Source organism: Cyrtonyx montezumae, unplaced genomic scaffold (genome assembly GCF_038088225.1).
Source record: "Cyrtonyx montezumae isolate F1298 unplaced genomic scaffold, pur_monq_1.0 scaffold_3, whole genome shotgun sequence".
Classification (NCBI taxonomy): domain Eukaryota; kingdom Metazoa; phylum Chordata; class Aves; order Galliformes; family Odontophoridae; genus Cyrtonyx; species Cyrtonyx montezumae.
The window spans coordinates 52,447,257-52,465,773 of NW_027072034.1; the positions used below are offsets into that span (position 1 = coordinate 52,447,257).

General features: G+C 38.3%; 1 protein-coding gene across 1 annotated transcript in view; it reads right to left on the bottom strand.

Moving 5' to 3' along the window:
* Window positions 1-13,085: 13,085 nt before the first annotated feature.
* Window positions 13,086-18,517, bottom strand: part of RPGR (retinitis pigmentosa GTPase regulator) — a 43,763-nt gene continuing 38,331 nt past the window's right edge. Inside the window, exons 12-15 of the mRNA XM_065741561.1 lie at window positions 18,235-18,338; window positions 17,729-17,794; window positions 17,079-17,126; window positions 13,086-16,735 (exon numbers count right to left, since the gene is read on the bottom strand). Of these exons, the coding sequence (XP_065597633.1) occupies window positions 14,477-16,735; window positions 17,079-17,126; window positions 17,729-17,794; window positions 18,235-18,338 (2,477 nt within the window). The 3' untranslated portion in view covers window positions 13,086-14,476. The remainder of the gene's footprint in view (window positions 16,736-17,078; window positions 17,127-17,728; window positions 17,795-18,234; window positions 18,339-18,517) is intronic.

Genomic DNA, 18,517 nt, shown 5'->3' on the forward strand with positions numbered 1-18,517 from the left:
GTGAGGTGAATTGCTTCTACCTGTGCTCTCAGGGCTAGCTGTGCCCCTTCCCCATGTGCTCAATGGTTCAGGCTGTGACCTAACAGATACCATACAATATTCAAGCTTCCAAATTCTCTCATTTTGATCCATGGTCAGTGCATAATAACCAGCTCTTCCACAATAAGCAATGCATACAGTGACATCACAAAATGAAAACAAATTTTGAACAGAAATAACAGGTTGCTCAGCAGTTTAACTGCAGTTCAGGTAAATTTGATTACCTGCTTCTGCTCAGTAGCTGCCCCAATGCCCTCCTGTTCACTGCTGAGATTAAAAGGAGAAATCGGACTACATACCTTTTTTCTCCCAACTACCCCTTCAGCTACTTGGTCCTCAGCGTTCTCTGAAGAATCATTCACAGTATGATTGTCAGTGCTTTCTTTCTCTACGATGACATAAACCTTTATATTAACTTCCTTCTGATTTTCAGAAATGAAGAGCAGAAACAAGTGTTATTCAAATGATTTTTGAAGTGGAAGTCACTAAACACTGCAGATCTTAACCGGTCAGGATCTTCAACACAATACGATGCCCAGCTTCTCTACGTTTCTCTTTATAGTAGCCTTGTATTATTCCCCAAGTGCTTGATTTCCAGGAAAAGAACACACACGGCAGTAATGTGATGTAAAATATTTTGACCTGGACACTCAGAGTTTCCTCTTGTGGACAGAAGACAATGGTTCGTAAACAGATTTTTAAAGTATCATATATTTTGGAAATGCTGACTTCTAAAGCAAGAGTTATTGTTCAACATTAATCTTTATTCCATAGAATTTCCTGGTGAAGGGAAAGCTTTCCATATGAATTGATGTTTCCATGTTTAAATTTTCCTATACTCTCTGCATGAGTGATATAAAAGAACTCAATATCAAAACCTCCAGATCGCTGGATGATGGAAAAATGTTTAAGCATCCATTCCACACAAGCTATTGCAATTATAATAATGAAGATAAATGGCTTAATTATTAAAGCAAGTGGTCTTTTTTATACCATGCTTGTTTTTTTTTTTTCTTTTGAAAGAGCAATCATAGATTATCCTACAACTTCTGAAATAAAGGAAGCATTTTTGACTTGTCTTGCAAATATGGCAGCCCAGTTCACACTCCCAGATTTTCTAAAGGAGTATCTGTCATCAACATACTCAAACTGTCTTCAAGACTTCAAGCAACATCTAGACTCACATCTTCAGCATCTTTGAACAGCGTTGAGTAATTACCACATTTCACAGAAAATAGTCTGTTGTGAACATAGTGGGGAAACTTCAGTTGACAGGGAAGGAAATAACTGACAAGTTTCCCCACCGAAGTGAAGACACATGGCACCTAAAGAAGTTGCTTGAGGAATAATCCAATTGATATCACTTTGTCACCTTAAAACTAGAAATGCTCTTTTTAAGGAAGATAATCATGCTAAGGGAAAGTCTTTTTTTTTCTGGGCATCCTCCAAAACATAATTAGAAAACGTTCTTTTTAGTTCCAACACATTAACAATTAATAATTTTTCCCTCTCAAATTTCACTCTCTCAATAACTGCTTTACCAATCACTGATGGTAACTATATTGTTCTGTATTTTTCTAACATAGATTGTTTAGAGATCTTTGGAAATGTTTTATTCATTTTAGAATGTATGTAATGGTCCAATTCTCAGGAGTTGTATTCTTACCCTGCTGAATGATGGTCTCTTTCTGAGTAGTCTCTTCTGTCTATAGAGACAAAACAGTGAAATTTCTACTTTCAAACTTGCTAAAAATAGTTCAACTATAAACACCTACATATGTATTCCCTCTAACAAAACCACCCAAAAAATAACTTTGCTTTTTCAAGCCAGCTATACATATATTAAAATTAAAGCAAATACAGAACAACAAATTGTATCACAGAAAATAACTTAAAAGGAGTAAAAGGTTTTACCTCTACAGTTTCTGCTGTGCTATTACCATTTTTCTCTCCTTCAGGTGTTCTACTTTGCTGTTTCTCTTTTTCATGTTTTTCCTCCATTTCCTCTTTAACTGTTTCTCCTGCTTCTGTTCCTCCATCTTCTTCTCCCTCTTCTTCTTCAACTGCTTCTTCTTCCACATCTTCTTCTACTTCTACTGCTTCTTCATCTTCATCACCATCATCTGTTTCTTCATCACCAGACAAGTTTTGGTCCTTTGACAAGATGGCCAGAAAGTAATTTTGAAATGCGTGCTGCACAATATCACGGTCCTCAACCTACACCAATTCATCATACATTATAATTTGACTAAATCAAGAAAATTCAAATAAAATGTTGCAAGGTAGATAAAACAAGTGTAAAGACAGGTGTCCTTATTTGAGGTTTTCTCTCAAATAAGGACTCTTAAAAATCTGATAGTGAGTTAGCTCATTTTAATACTACTAAAGTTTCACATTTTGATATACTACATGTAAAAGCTTTGTCACTGTGTGATCACTTTAGAATCTTGTCTGCTGGTGTTTGGAACAAGGATGAGGAAAATGACAGCAAGTTTCTGGAAGGATGTGAACATTTTGTTTCTTTCCTTCTTTTGTGAGAAAATTATGAAGCTAAATATGCCAAACTCTTCATGTGCTTGATTCTTCAGTAATATTTCTGTGAAGAAGAGCAAATACATTTCTAAGATGGAAAGCAAAAGCAAATATGAAAAGGTATTTGCTGAAAAAGACTGTTTCTTACATATTGCTATCTGAGGAACAATGAACAATAAAAACTGAAAATGTTTTCATCTAAACTTCTCTGGAAGTGGTGTTATTTACCATTCGTATAATTTATCTGTAGAATTAAGTGGTATTAAATGCAGTATTAAATGCAGATATGTTTAGAGAGAACATGTGCACCAGATTTTGTCTTTGCAAAAAAATGTGAAAGTAACCCCACTGGATAAAATACTGCCAGTCTTCCAAAAGAGTAAGAGATTGTCATGGAAGTACTTAGAAGCTGCATCTATAAATAAATAATTTTCTACTTTTGGTTATTTCAAAATCAAGAAAGTTTTCAAAGATGTGGAGCATAGTTATGGCCTATGAAGGGGGTTCAACACAGTCACTTCAAAGTGGCAGAAACTGAAGATTAGTAGGGCATATATGCACTATGAAACATGCATCTACTAAATGCAGCATGAGGTAAAGGTAGGTAAATATAAAAGAAGATTTTAATCCAGCCTTGAACCACTAGAACTGTTTATCCCACTTTACAAGCACATGTAAGTATCTCTAGACGTGCTGATACAGGGATACTGGTCCAGCAATCAACAACAAAAATACTGATGGTACATACAGCATAGGCAATAAAAGCGGTGGGGTTTGGGTTCTGAGGGAAGAACTTCTAATGAGATACTGAAAAGTCATGACTTGTGCAAATGAAAATCAGTTCCCAAAGTAAAAGTGATATGAATAAATTCTTTCAATTCAGTTTTATCCAATTACGTAATCCAATCTCAAAAATAATTTAAGCTTCTAGCCTTATCTTTAGTCACACTTCATCTCCAGCATTGTGTCTACTCACAACTACCTTCTTCCTCATCTAAAGATTCAAAACACACTTTGAAAGTGCAAAGTCTATGTTTTTCAAGAACATTTCTCCTGCACAGATAACAATGTGCCTGATGACAAGCTGCACTCATTAAGCTGAAAGCTACATCTACCAGAGGTAACTAAGAAAACTTGAACTTAAAAATACTTCCTAGAAACTTAGTCTAGTGCTAGTTAAATATCTTAAAAAAAAAAAAAAGAGGGGAGAACAAAGAACAATTTGGTGAAATTTTCATCAGATGCAAATGCTCCAAATAACTAGAAATGTTATAATAAAGTAACATTAAAAAAAGACTTTTTTAATCAGTGTCATCATAGAGCCAGCATTGATCACTGGGACTTAGAACAGCAGTATTCTAAGAATGAAACAATGTACAAAATTACTGTCAGCATAGCATTTGTCTATTGTGTGGAGAGGCTTTGCACTGTGGTAAGCAGAATCATGTGAACATGTTCTATATACATGGATGAAAAAGCAGAGCATTATCATCCATAATATCCATTTTCACATACTTGCAGTATTTCAGAAACTGAACAAAGATCCTACAATAGCCCTATAGAACTCGAAAGATTCATGTATAAGTCCTGTGCTTACAAAAATCAAAAATCACTGCTCTTTTACAGATGCAGAATGGTTGAAGTTCATTGGACTACTCCAGAGGTTCATAGCAGCTTTGGATCCTATCATAAAAACATTTCCTATAAGCCTAAAAACAAAGCTATCTCAATGTAGGAGTCTAAACAGGAGATACAAATAAGCTGTCAACGTCTTCAGTAGATTGATAAGCACCACTCAGATTTCATATGACTTTAAGACATCCTGACATGAGATTTACAGAGACCAGTATCATTCTAGATTCCAATTTGCACCCATAAAGGTTATCCTATAACACCTGAAATGACACTAATTGTGTTTGAGTAACTGAATAAATGCTCCTAGACAAAGCAACCAGTGGTGCTAAAAGAAGGTACCTCCTGTTGTTAAATGGAACAGTTGTCCTGACTGACCAGATTCCCACTGACTCGCAGCTTGGCAGAGGTTTTCTGGCAGTCACTTTACCTATTCAACTTCTAAAATAAGCCACTTTGCATGACAACTCTGACAGCACACCTTATTACTGTCACTTTCACATGCCCACTTAAAGGCATGTTTTAGAGCATTTTTACCAATGGAAGTGAACAACAGATGAGAATGCCAAACTACAGATATGTTTTTTTTTACTTTAAAAGATTAATCATCAGCTTATTAAAAATAACCTCTGTATAATGCTACTAATTAAAGCAAGTGTTTAACTCAGCATAAGCTCTGCATTACTCTCTATCATAATGTGTTAGGAGGTTTATTTTCTTGTTCCACTTTATATGGACAGGCTGGAGAGCTGGGCAGTCAGAAACCAGATGAAATTTAACAAAAGCAAATGTAGAGTCTTGCACCTAGGGAGGAATAATTGCATGCACCAGTAAAGGCTGGGGGATGAGCTGCTGGAGAGGAGCTCTGTAGAGAAGGTGTCCTGGTGGACAACAGGTTGGCCATGAGCCAGCAGTGTGCCCTCGTGGCCAAGAGGGCCAATGGCATTCTGGGATGCATTAAAAAGAGCGTGGCCAGCAGGTCAAGGGAGGTGATCCTCCCCCTCTACTCTGCCCTGGTGAGGCCTCATCTGGAGTACTGTGTCCAGTTCTGAGCTACCCAGTATAAAAAAGATGGGGATCTCTTGGAAAGAGTCCAGCGGAGGGCCACAAAGATGGTGAAGGGCCTGGAGGATCTCCCCTATGAAGAAAGGCTGAGTGAACTGGGTCTCTTTAGCCTTGAGAAAAGAAGACTGAGAGGGGACCTGATCCAGGTTTATAAATATCTGAGGTGTGGGGGACAAAGTGGAGAGGCCAGACTCTTTTCAGCAGTGTGTGGAGACAGGACAAGGGGGAACGGACAGAAACTGCAGCACAGGAGGTTCTGCACGAATGTGCACAAGAACTTCTTTACAGTGAGGGTGACGGAGCACTGGCACAGCTGCACAGGGGGGTTGTGGAGTCTCCTTCTCCGGAGATATTCAAGACCCGCCTGGACGCCTACCTGTGCGACCTGGTGTAGGGAACCTGCTTTGGCAGGGGGTTGGACTCCATGATCTCTTGAGGTCCCTTCCAACCCCTACAGTTCTGTGATTCCCTAGTCATAGCAAGATAATGCTGTAAGAATCACTTCAGTAGTTTACCTCTAAAGCTGATACACACAGAAGCTGACTTGGACAAGGCCACAGACAGTAAGTCAACAGTAGCAAAACGCATAAAAGAAAAGACTTGCAATGGTTTTCATTTAAGCTTCAGATTCCACTTTCTTCAAGGTCAGTACCGGGAGACAACCTTTCATGTACCACTTTTCATCTGCTGTCATGAAAAACAATCTCAGTGAAGCATGAAGATCTTGCTCATGTTAGACCTTGCTTAAATGACTGCAGGAACCAGGTTTCTCTGTATAGCCTTAGCTGTTTCATTATTGATCCATCCTTCGTAATTTATGGAAACTCTGATAGCCTGGCTGTCCATAATTTGCATTTCATAAGGGAAAGCAAATGGATTCTCTCCAAGCCTCTCTTCTAGAAGTCAAAATATGTTTTGTTTACCACCACCAATTTATGTTGCTAGGGAAGAAAATAGCAAAACCACTGACAAAAGAAATTTGTTTTCTCAGATGTTCTAAAATCTTGCGAAAACTCTTGCTAAGGGTTTGATTTAGTAGTTCAGTGGGTAGGGATGGTGATAGGACGATGGTTGGACTAGATGATCTTGTAGGTCCTTTCCAACCTAATGAACCTATGAACTCAATGATGAAGAGAAATCTGTAATTTCTATGTGTACCGCTATGAAACAGAGAGTTCTGGGAAGTTTAGGTTTCCAGAAAATATATCTCTGTTTCTGTTTGTCCTGGAAAGTGTTAATAATCCATAAAAATTATTAAAGACAGCTGAAAATAAAATAGCCACATGCTTCTTCCTTGGCAACTTTCTCTGAAGTAGACACAAATTTGCAATTGCTTAGCAGAACATTCAGTCACATAAAGAACAGATTCTTCCCCTTACCAATCCAGCCTGTTACCTTTAGATACCCCAAATATCTCCTACATGCATATGGCTGCTTACATGCCTATACAATAACTGAAAGGAATACACACTTAGCAGAAGTTTCACTATGAAATTGAGGACACAGTTGATGGATGCCATCTCTACTGAGGTTGACCTGTGGGTCACAGTACATACTGCTGTCAGATGGGAGTGAGCAATGCTCCCTTTGTAGAACATCAGTAAAGACAACCACAAAATACATCTCTACAGACAATACTTCTTTTTTGATAAAGGACTGAAAAGGAATCATAACTTCCAAAAATCCACATTTTAATCTCCAAAGTACTATTGCAAGTCAATGTCACTCTTGAGTTGTCTGTGAAGGGAAAATACAATATGTTATCATTTTATTAATATGGCATTGACCATTAGTTTACATAGAGGTGAGAGAAAACAATAAAATTAGCTCTGTATACCCCTTGTGGATTAGACACATATGGATGGGTAGGCATGTAACATTTTGTTGGTACTGTTCTTTTAATAAAGTCAAGTTATCTAACCAGAAGTGACTGGAAATACTGCCTTAGAAAAGTCTTAGTAAGGCTGAAACACATATCTTGTAGTTACTTAAAGGTTACAGTAAAAGCTTAACATCTTAAATAGTGCTAGTAATTTCACCAGGAATTTTAACTGGACTTCCATTTTATAGCTGTTTATCAAGAAACGTTATTAGCTCAGTTATCCTAATCCTTAGACAAATATCTTCCACCTTAATGATTGCTAATGAAAAAGCTGTTCAGTTTGATAACTGACAAAATTCAAACAAGTATTCAGATGTACTCAAAAGTACTCAAATGAAACATTTAAAAGCTTATTCTTTCAATTACAAGCAGTGAGGTAGTCGACAAGCTAAACTAAGCTCTTCTTATCTATTCATCTATTGATCATGAAGATGAACAAGGGAGATCAGCTGAATATACGTATTGTTTTTAAATCATCTTCTGATAGTACTTTACTAAGCAATATGATTTATTTACTAAAAGCCAAACAATAGGACCTATAGGTTTCCATTTATGTCACTTTGTGACAGGCAAGCAGTGTACATACTTCGCATTAAAAAAATTAATCTGATTGCACATTCAAAAATTAAGGTGTTATTCAGAAATAGTATACTGACATTTAGCATGCTGCATTAGACAGTCCTTTGTTTCTGCCATTATCTTATAGATTTATTTTGGCTGCTTGTAGTGTAATTACTCCGTGGCTTGCCAGTTTGTTATTTTATGCACAACTGAAAAACATATATCTCTGAATTCTTGTTTGCATGTAGGTAACCACTTGATGTAAGAAACTCTAGTTTCATCTAGTGGGGGAAAATTGAAATTAGAGATCTTCTGCTGAAGGGTGCTCAGAAATGTGCAGCTGCTTATTGACATTTTATGAATGTCAGTACTTTGTTACCTGCTGTAATATGCTATTATCTTTGGTCTTTAATGTGGAGATAACTGTTTCCTGGTTAACTGTTAAAAGTAAGTCAGTAAACCACTCTGATTCTGACTTGATTTAAATCACTGAGTTGAACAGCTTTTCCCTGTGGCAACCAAGAGAGAATAAATCATAAAGAGGCAATAAACACTCTTCTTCTTTAATAAAGAGAAAACAGGCACACAAAAAGTGAAAGTATCAAGACAGATTTAAGACAAAAGGAGAAGGTACTTCTTCACACAACATTTAATGCAATCTAAGAATTGTTTGCTAAAACCTGTATTGGACAGGAAAGGATTAAAAAACTAAGTCAAAGAAATTCATGGGCAAAATTGCTATTAAGTACAACATGTACATCCTCTGAAAGACAGGCTATTGAAGACCGAGGGATTAGAATCATAGAATCCTTAGAGTTGAAAGAAACCTTTAAAGGCCATCTAGTCCAACTCCCCTGCAATGAACAGGGATGTGCACAGACAGATCAGGCTGCCCAGGGCCTGATTGAAAGTCTCCAGGGATGGGGCATCAAACACATCTCTAAGCAATCTGTTCCAGTGCCACACTACACTCACTGTACAAGTCTTTTTCCTAATATCCAAACTAAATCAACCCTTTTTAAGCTTGAAACCTTTTCCCCTTGTTCTATCACCACAGATCCTGCTAAAAAATCTGTCCCCTTTTATCCTGTAGCTCCCCTTTAGATACTGAAACTCTGCTATCAGGTGACCTTTGGGGCCTTGTCTTCTCCAGGCTGAACAGTCCCAGCTCTTTCAGTCCATCCTTGTAGGATAGTTGATCTATCCCTTGGATCATTCCTGTGGCCCTCCTCTGGACATGCTCCAGCAGGTCTACGTCTCTCTCGTACTGAGGACTCCACATCTGAACACAGTATTCCAGGTGAGGCCTCACCAGCAGAGCAGAGGGGCAGGATCACCTCCCTCAACCTGCTGGCCATGCTTCTCTGGATGCAGCCCCGGCTACAGTTGGCTTTCTAGGCTGTGAGAGCACGTTGCTGGCTTATGACCAGCTTGCCATCCACCAGTATTCCCAGGCTTTTTTGTCTGGGCTGCACTCAATCCCTTTCATCCCCCAGCTTGTATTGCTAGTGAGGGCTCCCTGGACCCAGCTGCAAGACCTTGCACTTGGACTTGCTGAACTTCATGATGTTCACCTGGGACCACTGCTCAAGCGTGCCTACATCCCTCTGGATGGCACCTTGTCCCTCTAGTGTGTTGACTGCACCCCACAGATTGGTGTCATCAGCAAACCTGCTGAGGGTGCACTTGATCCACGTCATCGATGAAGATATTAAAGAGTATGGTCCCACTGACCTGACCCCTGCAGGACACCACTCATCACTGATCTCCATCCAAATGTTAAGCCATCAACCATCACTCTCTAAACTCCATCTTGTAGCCAGTCATTCATCCATTGAACAGTCTAGCCATCAAAACCATTTCTTTCCAATTTGGAGAGACGGATGTTGTGAGGGTACCATGTCAAAGGCCTTACTGAAGACCAGACAGATGACATCAGTGGCTCTTTCCTTGTCCACTGACACAGTGGCACCATCATAACAGGCCACTATGTTGGTCAAGCAGGATTTGCCCTTGGTGAAGCCATGTTGGTTCTCCCTGCTTCCATGTGCCTTAGCATAGCCTCCAGGAGGATCCGCTCCATGATCCTTCCTGGCACAGAGGTGAAACTGAGAGATTAATAGCTCCCAGGGTCATCTGTTTTACCCTTCTTAAAAACGGGTGTGATGTTGCCTTTTTTCCAGATACCAGGGACTTCACCCAGCTGCCATGACTTCTCAAATATTGAGAGTGACTTGACAACTACATCAGCCAATTCTCTCAGGACTCTGGGATGCATCTCATCAGAACTCACAGACTTTTGGATGTTCGGGTTCCTCAGCTGGTCATGAACCTGATCTTCATGTACAGTGGGAGAGACACTGCTTCCTCAGTTCCCCCCTACCAAACCAAATGCTTGAGTGCTGCGTGACAAGCAGTTATTAGAGAAGACTGAGGCAAAAGAAATTAAGTACCCCAGCGTGCCTGTGTCACTCACTACAGAGGGTATGCCCTCCTGGACTTTTCTTTTCTGGTTGAAGTACCTGTAGAAGCCTTTCTTGTTCTCCAAGGCATCCATTGCCAAGTTTAGTTCAAGCTAGGCTTGGGCTTTCCTGACCGCATTTCTACACAGCCTAGCAGCTTCATTATACTTTTCCCACAGTACCTGTCTATGTTTCCACTGCATTTTCTTCTTGCTCTTCAAATTAACCAGCAGCTCCCAGTTCAGCCACATCAGTCTCATAGCTTCCTTTCCTGACTTGCTACACCTGGGGATGGAGAGCTCTTGCACATCAAGGAAAGCTCCCTTAAAGATCCACCAGCTCTGCTCTGCATCCTTATCCATGAGGACAGCTTCCCTGGGTGTTCTGTTGACTAATTCCCTGAATGTCTGAAATTTAGCTTTCCCAAAATTTAGCATCCTAACTTTATTCTTAGCCTATCCCATTTCCCTCCAGAGCATGAATTCAGCCACAGCATAGCCACTACAGTCTCCAATCCTGATGTCTCCAATCAGTTTGTTTGCATTGGTGAGCAACAGGTTCACTACTACACTCCCCTGGGTGGGACCTCCTTCTACTTGACTCAGGAATTTTTCCTCAATCATTCTGGGAGCCTCTTGGATTGCCTACAGCATGCCATGCTATCTTTCCAGCAGATGTCTGGGTGGTCAAAGTCCCCAGCAGGACAAGCGCTTGCAACTGCAATACCTCCTGTAGCGGGAGGTAGAAGGCCTCATCAACAGGCTCTGCTTGATCAGGTAGCCTGTAGCAGACAGTGATCACAAGGCTCCTCTTGCTGCCTCAGTCTCTATTACCCACAGGCTTTCAACTTGTTCAAGACTATTCTTAGGGACAGCACTTCCCCTTCTATTTAATCCCTAATGTATATAGCAACACCCAATTCCCTTCTTCCTTGCCTGCCCCTTCTGAACAGCTTGCAGCCATCAATAGCCACACTCCCATCATGGGAATCATCCCACCAGGTTTCAGTGACAGCAAATACATCATGATTTTCCAGTAGTACTGTAGCTTCTAGTGCCTTCGGTTTGTTTCCCAAGCTGTGTGCATTGGTGTAGAGGCATTCCAGCTAGGCAGCTGGTCTTGCCATCTCCTTAAAGGATAACTCCCTAATTCCTTTTAAGTATTTCCCTTGATTTTCCCCATTGCTTTCTCCTATTGCCCCAGCAGTCACTACCTCATCATCACTAAATTTTCTATGTGCTGCAGTGTTGTCAGCACTTCTCTAGGCAGCAGGTCCTCTAATGCCCCTGCTAGCACCCTGTCCTTCTAATCTAGTTATGCCATCCCAAGCCTTATCATGTGAAGGCTCACTATCCCCCCACACCCTCCTTCAGACCTATTTTAAAGCCCTCTCAATGAGCCTCACTAGCTTTTCCCCAAGGACCCTTCTCACACTTGGAGGAAGAAGTATCACAGAGAAGAAGCATTACGCATGAAAATTATCACTACATTTGATCTATTTTCCTTGCTTTCTCTTTTGCCAGGCAATCACAGATTGCAACTGACAGAAACAAGTTTGTGCTACACAAACCTTAGGTCTTGGTAGTTACTTGGTAGTTGTCTGCTATTTTCCTCTATTTCAGGACTTCTTTTCTCTACTAAAAACTAGTTTGGGAGTGCTTCTGCCATGTTACTAAAGTACTGCACATAAATCTTTTTGTATCCCATAATAAAAACCAAGGACATACTGAATTTCCATAAAACCACAGCTACCAAGCTTTATAAATCAGCATGAGTCAAACTAAACAAAATTCCACTCTAGTTAATGCTGATGAAGCTCCAAATTCCCCCAAAGCCCAGAAACACTGGCATAGTGAATCATTTATGTAACAGTTCAGTGGAAAACCCTTAGAAGAACTGCAGAAATGCTCTGCTTTTCCCCTACCACAGGAATGATCCACAAAGCATTATAAAATCAATTTTAATTTCAATGAATTTTTTCCAGACAGAATAAAGAAGAGGAGATGCCCACACTGGGCTTCTTTTAGACTCTTGGGAAACTTTGGGAAGCCTTATGCTATCAGTGTTTGTTAAGAAAGAAACACCAAATGGTCCCCATTTGCCTAACAATTTAGATTAAAAGCTATGCCCAAACCTTAAAGGATGATTCATTCCGATGTGGATCTGAAATTAAAATGCCCTTGCTTTTTTTTCCTTTTTTTTTTTTTTTGCTCTCTCTCTTGGAAATACCGTTCATAACAACAGAATATTCTTACAGCACAGCTTTCTTCCAAGGCTGAATTTCAGAATCACAAGTAAGTAGGTTATCATATTCCAAGAAACACAATTTTAGGCCTATAAAAATACTTTCCAGTATTGCTCCAAGTTTAGTAACAGTAACATCCTAATCTTTCCTAAGAAAGATAAAAAAAAAACAGTTTAACTGCACTTAGTTTACTTCTAAAACTATTTCACAGTACTTCAGTGAAAATGCAGTCTTCTGCAGTAGAATTTGACTCCATTATTGAGCAAACTGTCTTCTTGGGGAGCACATTTAACTGTTAAAGTATTGCCCTCTATCAGAATATCAGATACTTACCTTTTTCCAAAGACTTACCCATCCATCGTCAAGACGAAGTATTCCAGAAAGTTATAAAGGTTGAAATTAATTTCACAGGTACAAAATACAGTCACTGGACTAAGTATTTTTATTATAGTTATTACAAGCATGTAACTGAAATTGATCTTACCTTCAAACATGGTATATGCAAAGGGTGACTGAGGGAAGGAAGGATTGAACTGAACTAGAGTGCACTAGCAAAGTATTAATCTACCACAGCCTTCTTAGAAAAGAAATTCTGGAGACAATGTGTCAAAGACAGTTTAATGTTAACATCGTACAACATTAAAAATGTTTCATAACCTTAACATAAGTATTGATTCTGTTAATATTTTTATTGAATAGCATTTATTCTTTTTCATTTCTTCTTTATCCATTTTAAATAAGGTCTAAATAGCAGTTCTTCCAGTGAATGCCAATACTGAGAGATGTTTACAAAATTTCCTCAGACCACCCACTAGCATAGTACTTAACTAATAATGCTGAAAGAAAAAAATTTAAACTCCTTCTTTTGCTGGTTCAGCATCTAATAACAATAATGCAGTATTACAAAGACTAAAAATATCTTTCAACATTTGTTTGTGTATAAGTATTAGCATACTTTCTTTTTGTAAAAAATAATTTAGACTTCCATGCCACTTTTGCTACTATTCCATCCACTTTCTTGGTTTGTTACAGCATCTTCTTTATGGAGACCACAATGTGATTTTTAGGAAGGGAGGAAAAACACAAATCTTCTCCAATGAGGAGAAGCTTAAGTTCTGACCCTGGAAACACATATATTATTCGTGCTGTAACAAAATATATTCCCCTTTCTGAGAACTTTAAGAGTCAGGTGACTAATGTAATTTAGTCTTCTGTAGGCAGGTATTGAGTCTTTTTCTCTATTGCATAGTGTATATACAAGTACATAATGTTTTACAGGTGTATCTTTTCAAACTCTTAATTATGTCAAATCATAAAAAGTAACAGTCCAAAATTAATCACTAAAGAGAATGCACTCTGACTATAATGCAATCTAGGCCAAATTCCAAGGCTCACATTCAGCTTTTATGCACATAATTGTGTTCTGACACAAAAATATGAAGTGAGCCTTAAGGCCTTTGGAAAAGCCCAGGCCACCTTTTGCCCAGGCTAAAACATCAATTTTCCTCTCACCTACTGACCAATGTATACTTGGCAACTTGTCTTCTAATTTACACTGAGTATTTGAACAAACATTTTACCTACATATGAACAGAAGAAAAGTAGTGGGAATGAAAATGGAGTGATATCAAATTTTTAAAATACGTATCCTTTATGATTTACTGACATTCTTTTCTTATAAGGCACATTAACAAGCAAGTTGCAACTAAAATTCATGTATTAAGAAATCTGATTCAGATGCAAAGATTACACTGTTGCAATGTATAAGTCATGTCATCAGCATGAAGTTTTAATTTCAGGCAAATAGGTTCTGCCTCTTTAGCAGTTCTTAGAAATCTGTGTCAAATAGGATAAAGATGATTGTTCAAATGATTTTATCAACAAAGTATATGGTTTATCTCATAAAAGCTTCTCAAATCCACGCATTTTCTTCAGTCTTTTTCAATAAATAGGCACTTAAAGTATATGCATAACAATTTTTTTGGCTACGTTTGGTTGCATTTGCCATAGTTTCAGGTTTTCCTGAGTAGACTCAAGATGCATCTCCATTAGTCTATACTATTTTAGTGTTAAGTAATGGGGCAGCACATTGTTCCAAAATTGTTTTGAATTATGCAAACCATTTGCCACATGGTGTTTTGACTTCATTTTCTGTTTAGAGTTGTTTGGTACAGCAGAACTTTCTGTCTTCCCTGGCTTTTTGGTTTTGCTTTTCTTTTGTGGAAGCTTATTATTACCTATTTTTCTTTCAACTTCAGTTTTTTCTTCTTCCTCCCCCTCTTCTCCCTCTTCATCCTCCTCTTCCTCCTCTTGACCCTCACCCTCATCCTCTTCATCTTCTTCTTCCACTTCCTCTACTTCTTCCTCCTCTCCCTCTCCTTCTTCATCCTCTTCCTCTTCTCTTTTTTCTTCTTCTCCCTCTTCCTCTTCTCCTTCTTGCTGTTCCTCTCCCTCTTCCTCCTTCACTTCTTCTCCCTCTTCTTCTACTCCTTCTTCACCCTCTTCTTCTAGATCTACTTCTTCTTCTTCCTCTCCTTTTTCTTCATCTTCTTCCACCTCTTCTCCCTCTTCTTCATGTCCTTCTTCTCCTTCCTCTTCTTCATTTTCACCCTCCTCCTCCTCTTCGTTTTCATCTTCTTCACCCTTCTCCCCTTCCGTTTCTATCTCTACTCCTTCCTCAGCCTCCTCCTCTTCTTCTTCTCTTTGCTCTTCTGTTTCATCCCCCCCCTCTTCTCCTTCTTCTTCTACTTCATCCTCCCTCATCTCCTTAGCCCTCTTATTTCCATCTTCCTCCTCCCATTCTTCGGATATGTCTTCTTCTTCTCCCTCTGACAAGGCTTCTTCTAACTCCTCTTCTTCACCATCTCCTTCAGACTCCCTTTCTTTTTTTTCATTTTCCTTTCCATCTTCTCCTCCCTCTTCTGCCTCAACCTCTTTTTGTTCCTCCTCCTCTACATTTTCACCCCCCTCCTCACTCTCATCTCTTTCTTCACTTTTATCCTCTTCCTCTTCTTTTCCAGTTTGATTCTCTTTTACGTACTCCTCCTCTTCTTCAATATCCTCTTCTTCTCCCTCACTCTGCATTTCTGCTTCCTCTATCAATCCACCTTCTTCATCTCCTGAAGCTGTGACATGATTTTCATGACTCATTTCAAGCTCTTCTGCATCCTCATTTTCACTGTCTCTTTCAATTTGTGATTCATCTGTTTCATTTTCTTTATTATCTTTTTCCTCAAATTCATCTCCTTCTACTGAAATGACTTTGTCGGTATCTTTTTCAACTTCAGCCTCTTCATCTTCCTCCCCTTCAACTTCACTGTCAACTGTTTCATTCAGCTGACATCCATTTTCTTTTTCACTGCCTTCACTCTCCTGCTCTTGATCAGATTCCTCACCATTTTTTGTTTCTAACTCTTTATCAAACTTAGATTCAGAGTATGTCTCTTCCTCATTCTTGCTTTTTAGATCAATAGCTTCTACATACTCCTTCTCACTGTTTGGAGCTTGCACCTCTTCAATCTCACTGCTCTCTTTTGCTAAGTCCAGATCTTTTACATTTTCTGTTTTTACTGATTTCTGTATCTCTCCATCTTCATAGCAGTACCCCTCATTTTCCCTACTGTTAAGAACATATTTTGAAAGACCATTACTACTTTCTTCACTCGAAGATGATGATGTTGTTACAGCTATTTGTTCAAATAATGGGTCCTTTTGTTTAAACACCCCCTGCTTTTCAGTATTTTCTTTACCTCTTTCACGTGTATTAGATTTTTCAGTGTTCTTTATTTTCTTTCCATTTTCTACTGCTTGACTTCCTTGCTTTTTAACAAGATGGCATTCTTCTACAATTAAGGAACCATTCTGGGGCTGATCACTGGATGCAGATGGAAGTACCTCAATTTTAAGAGATTGCTTAGACCTAACAGCTTTTAACTTTTCATCAGAATAATTTGTTTTTTCATTGGGAAAACAATTGCTTATTTCCTCTTGGATGACTCCAAGATTTTCTGAATATTCTTTTTCCCTTTTACCTAATTTATATTTGTCCCTGCTAATGTGCTGTACATCTCTTTTTGAAGTACTAATACTTTGTGTATGCTGAGATTTATTTCTTCTTGTATTTTTTTTGGCTATGGGCTTCCCTACAAAGGCACTACTTTTTTCTAAACCTGCATTTTGTCCTGGTGACTCTGAAAGTGAAGACTGCTTTTGTAAGGAACCAGAGTCTAATTCTGATCCTCTCTGCACATAATCAAAATCAACAGTTTTCAGCCCACCTTTACCATCTCTTTTCAGTTTCACATTTTTATTGTTCTTCTATTCCATGTGAGTAGCAGAAAATTAAAAAGAAAGAAGGAAAGCATTAAGAACAAGTGACAGCAAAAGAAAAAGACTACAGAAACAACTGAACAAGAAAAGAAACAGTTTGTGATGTGACTAAAAGATAGCACAAAAGGCAGAGTATTATAGATGACATGGATTTAGAAGGATACGTACTAGAAGAATGGAACATGCATTTGAAGGCAAATCTACTGCTCTTTTTTCACTATTCAAACACTCAAAGTGAATGCAAGAACTCTGTAGCCATGATCACAGAGTGTACATGCAATGTGTGAAGGAGGCAGTGAGAACAGAGGAAAAAACTGCAGTTCTGCTATACCTTCCTCCACTTGGGAAATGTTCTGATGCAATCACTGTTATGTTTTTTCTAAAAGTTTTCAGAATCTGCTGAGTTTCTGCTTTAAAACTTGCATTTATGTAGAAAATTCTTCAAAAAAATATATTATAGAATGAAATGATAATGAAAAATACCAAAACACTGTAAGATATGTATCATTTTCAAAGTGAAACGGTAGTAATTCAAAAGCATTTTCATTTATAATTAAGACCAGTATTATTGCTCCTCCATGATGACTTTCTGTAGATAAAATATTTACTTATACTGTGTCCCAAAAGTCAATTAAAATATTTTGCTATCAACAAAACAGCAGACATATATATGTTACTACCACAAATTATAAAGTGGTTATGATAGTTTTCCATTCCTTAGACTGACAGAGTATGATATCTACCATCTCAGACAATGCTGGCAATGTGAGTTCTATGTGCCTGCACAAATCCTCTCTGATTTCTCCTAGCTTCTTAGAATTCTACCTCATTGAAAATTCAAACATTAGCAAGAGGGGGCCTATAAATTTGCCTGGTGTTGGTTAAAACTCAAAGCAAAACAACAAAGTTACGGGTCATACAAGAACTACAGATCTTTTAAGCATCAGTATAAGTGTATGTATGTATAATTAGTTACAGTACCTTTTGTTTTTGAATTGGTGATAATTTTAAGGACTGGTCACTGGAATTCAATCTCATCACATGTGTCTGCAAAGAATGAGATCTCTGTCAAAAAACGAATATAACAAGCTATGAAAGGCTGCATAATGACATCATTTCAATGTTTTGAAAATACCTTTTCATTGGGGAACCTATAAATATTTTTCAAACCACATAATAACTATTAAATTGCTAGTGAAATAAATTATATATGCTATTGTTTTCATATATTAAATTAAAACTTCACATTATTTCAATAGATAAGATGCAGAATAACGTTTTGAAAGGTTTCTCTGTATCCTCACCAGTGTCAGGAAACACATGTCCATTTATTCCTTTATATATTATGTCAATACTTCTTGATGGCAAATATGAAGGTTAGGACAAGATAAATATTCTACACTAGAACCTGTAACATGACTTAGCTACTTTGTTCCCCACCTGCACAGGATCAACTGAGTCATAGATTAGTTAGTAGAATATATTACCATATTTAGGACGTCAGTCGTATCTCCAAGGTTTCTGTCATTATTTTCAGCATCTGAATCTTCTGCAGAGGCTTCACCAGGTTCATTTTTTTGATGCTTCTTTTCTTTAAGATAAATGTAAACAATTAGCATCTAAGCAAATGATATATACCAAGCAGCATACCCCACTCTCGTTAAAAGAGAGATTATATTGTCTCTATTTTACTGACATCAGGCTGAAGTTTGGAGGTTCCTATTTCTCCCAGTCTAGAACAGAGCAAAAAAAACAACCTTCCACCTCATT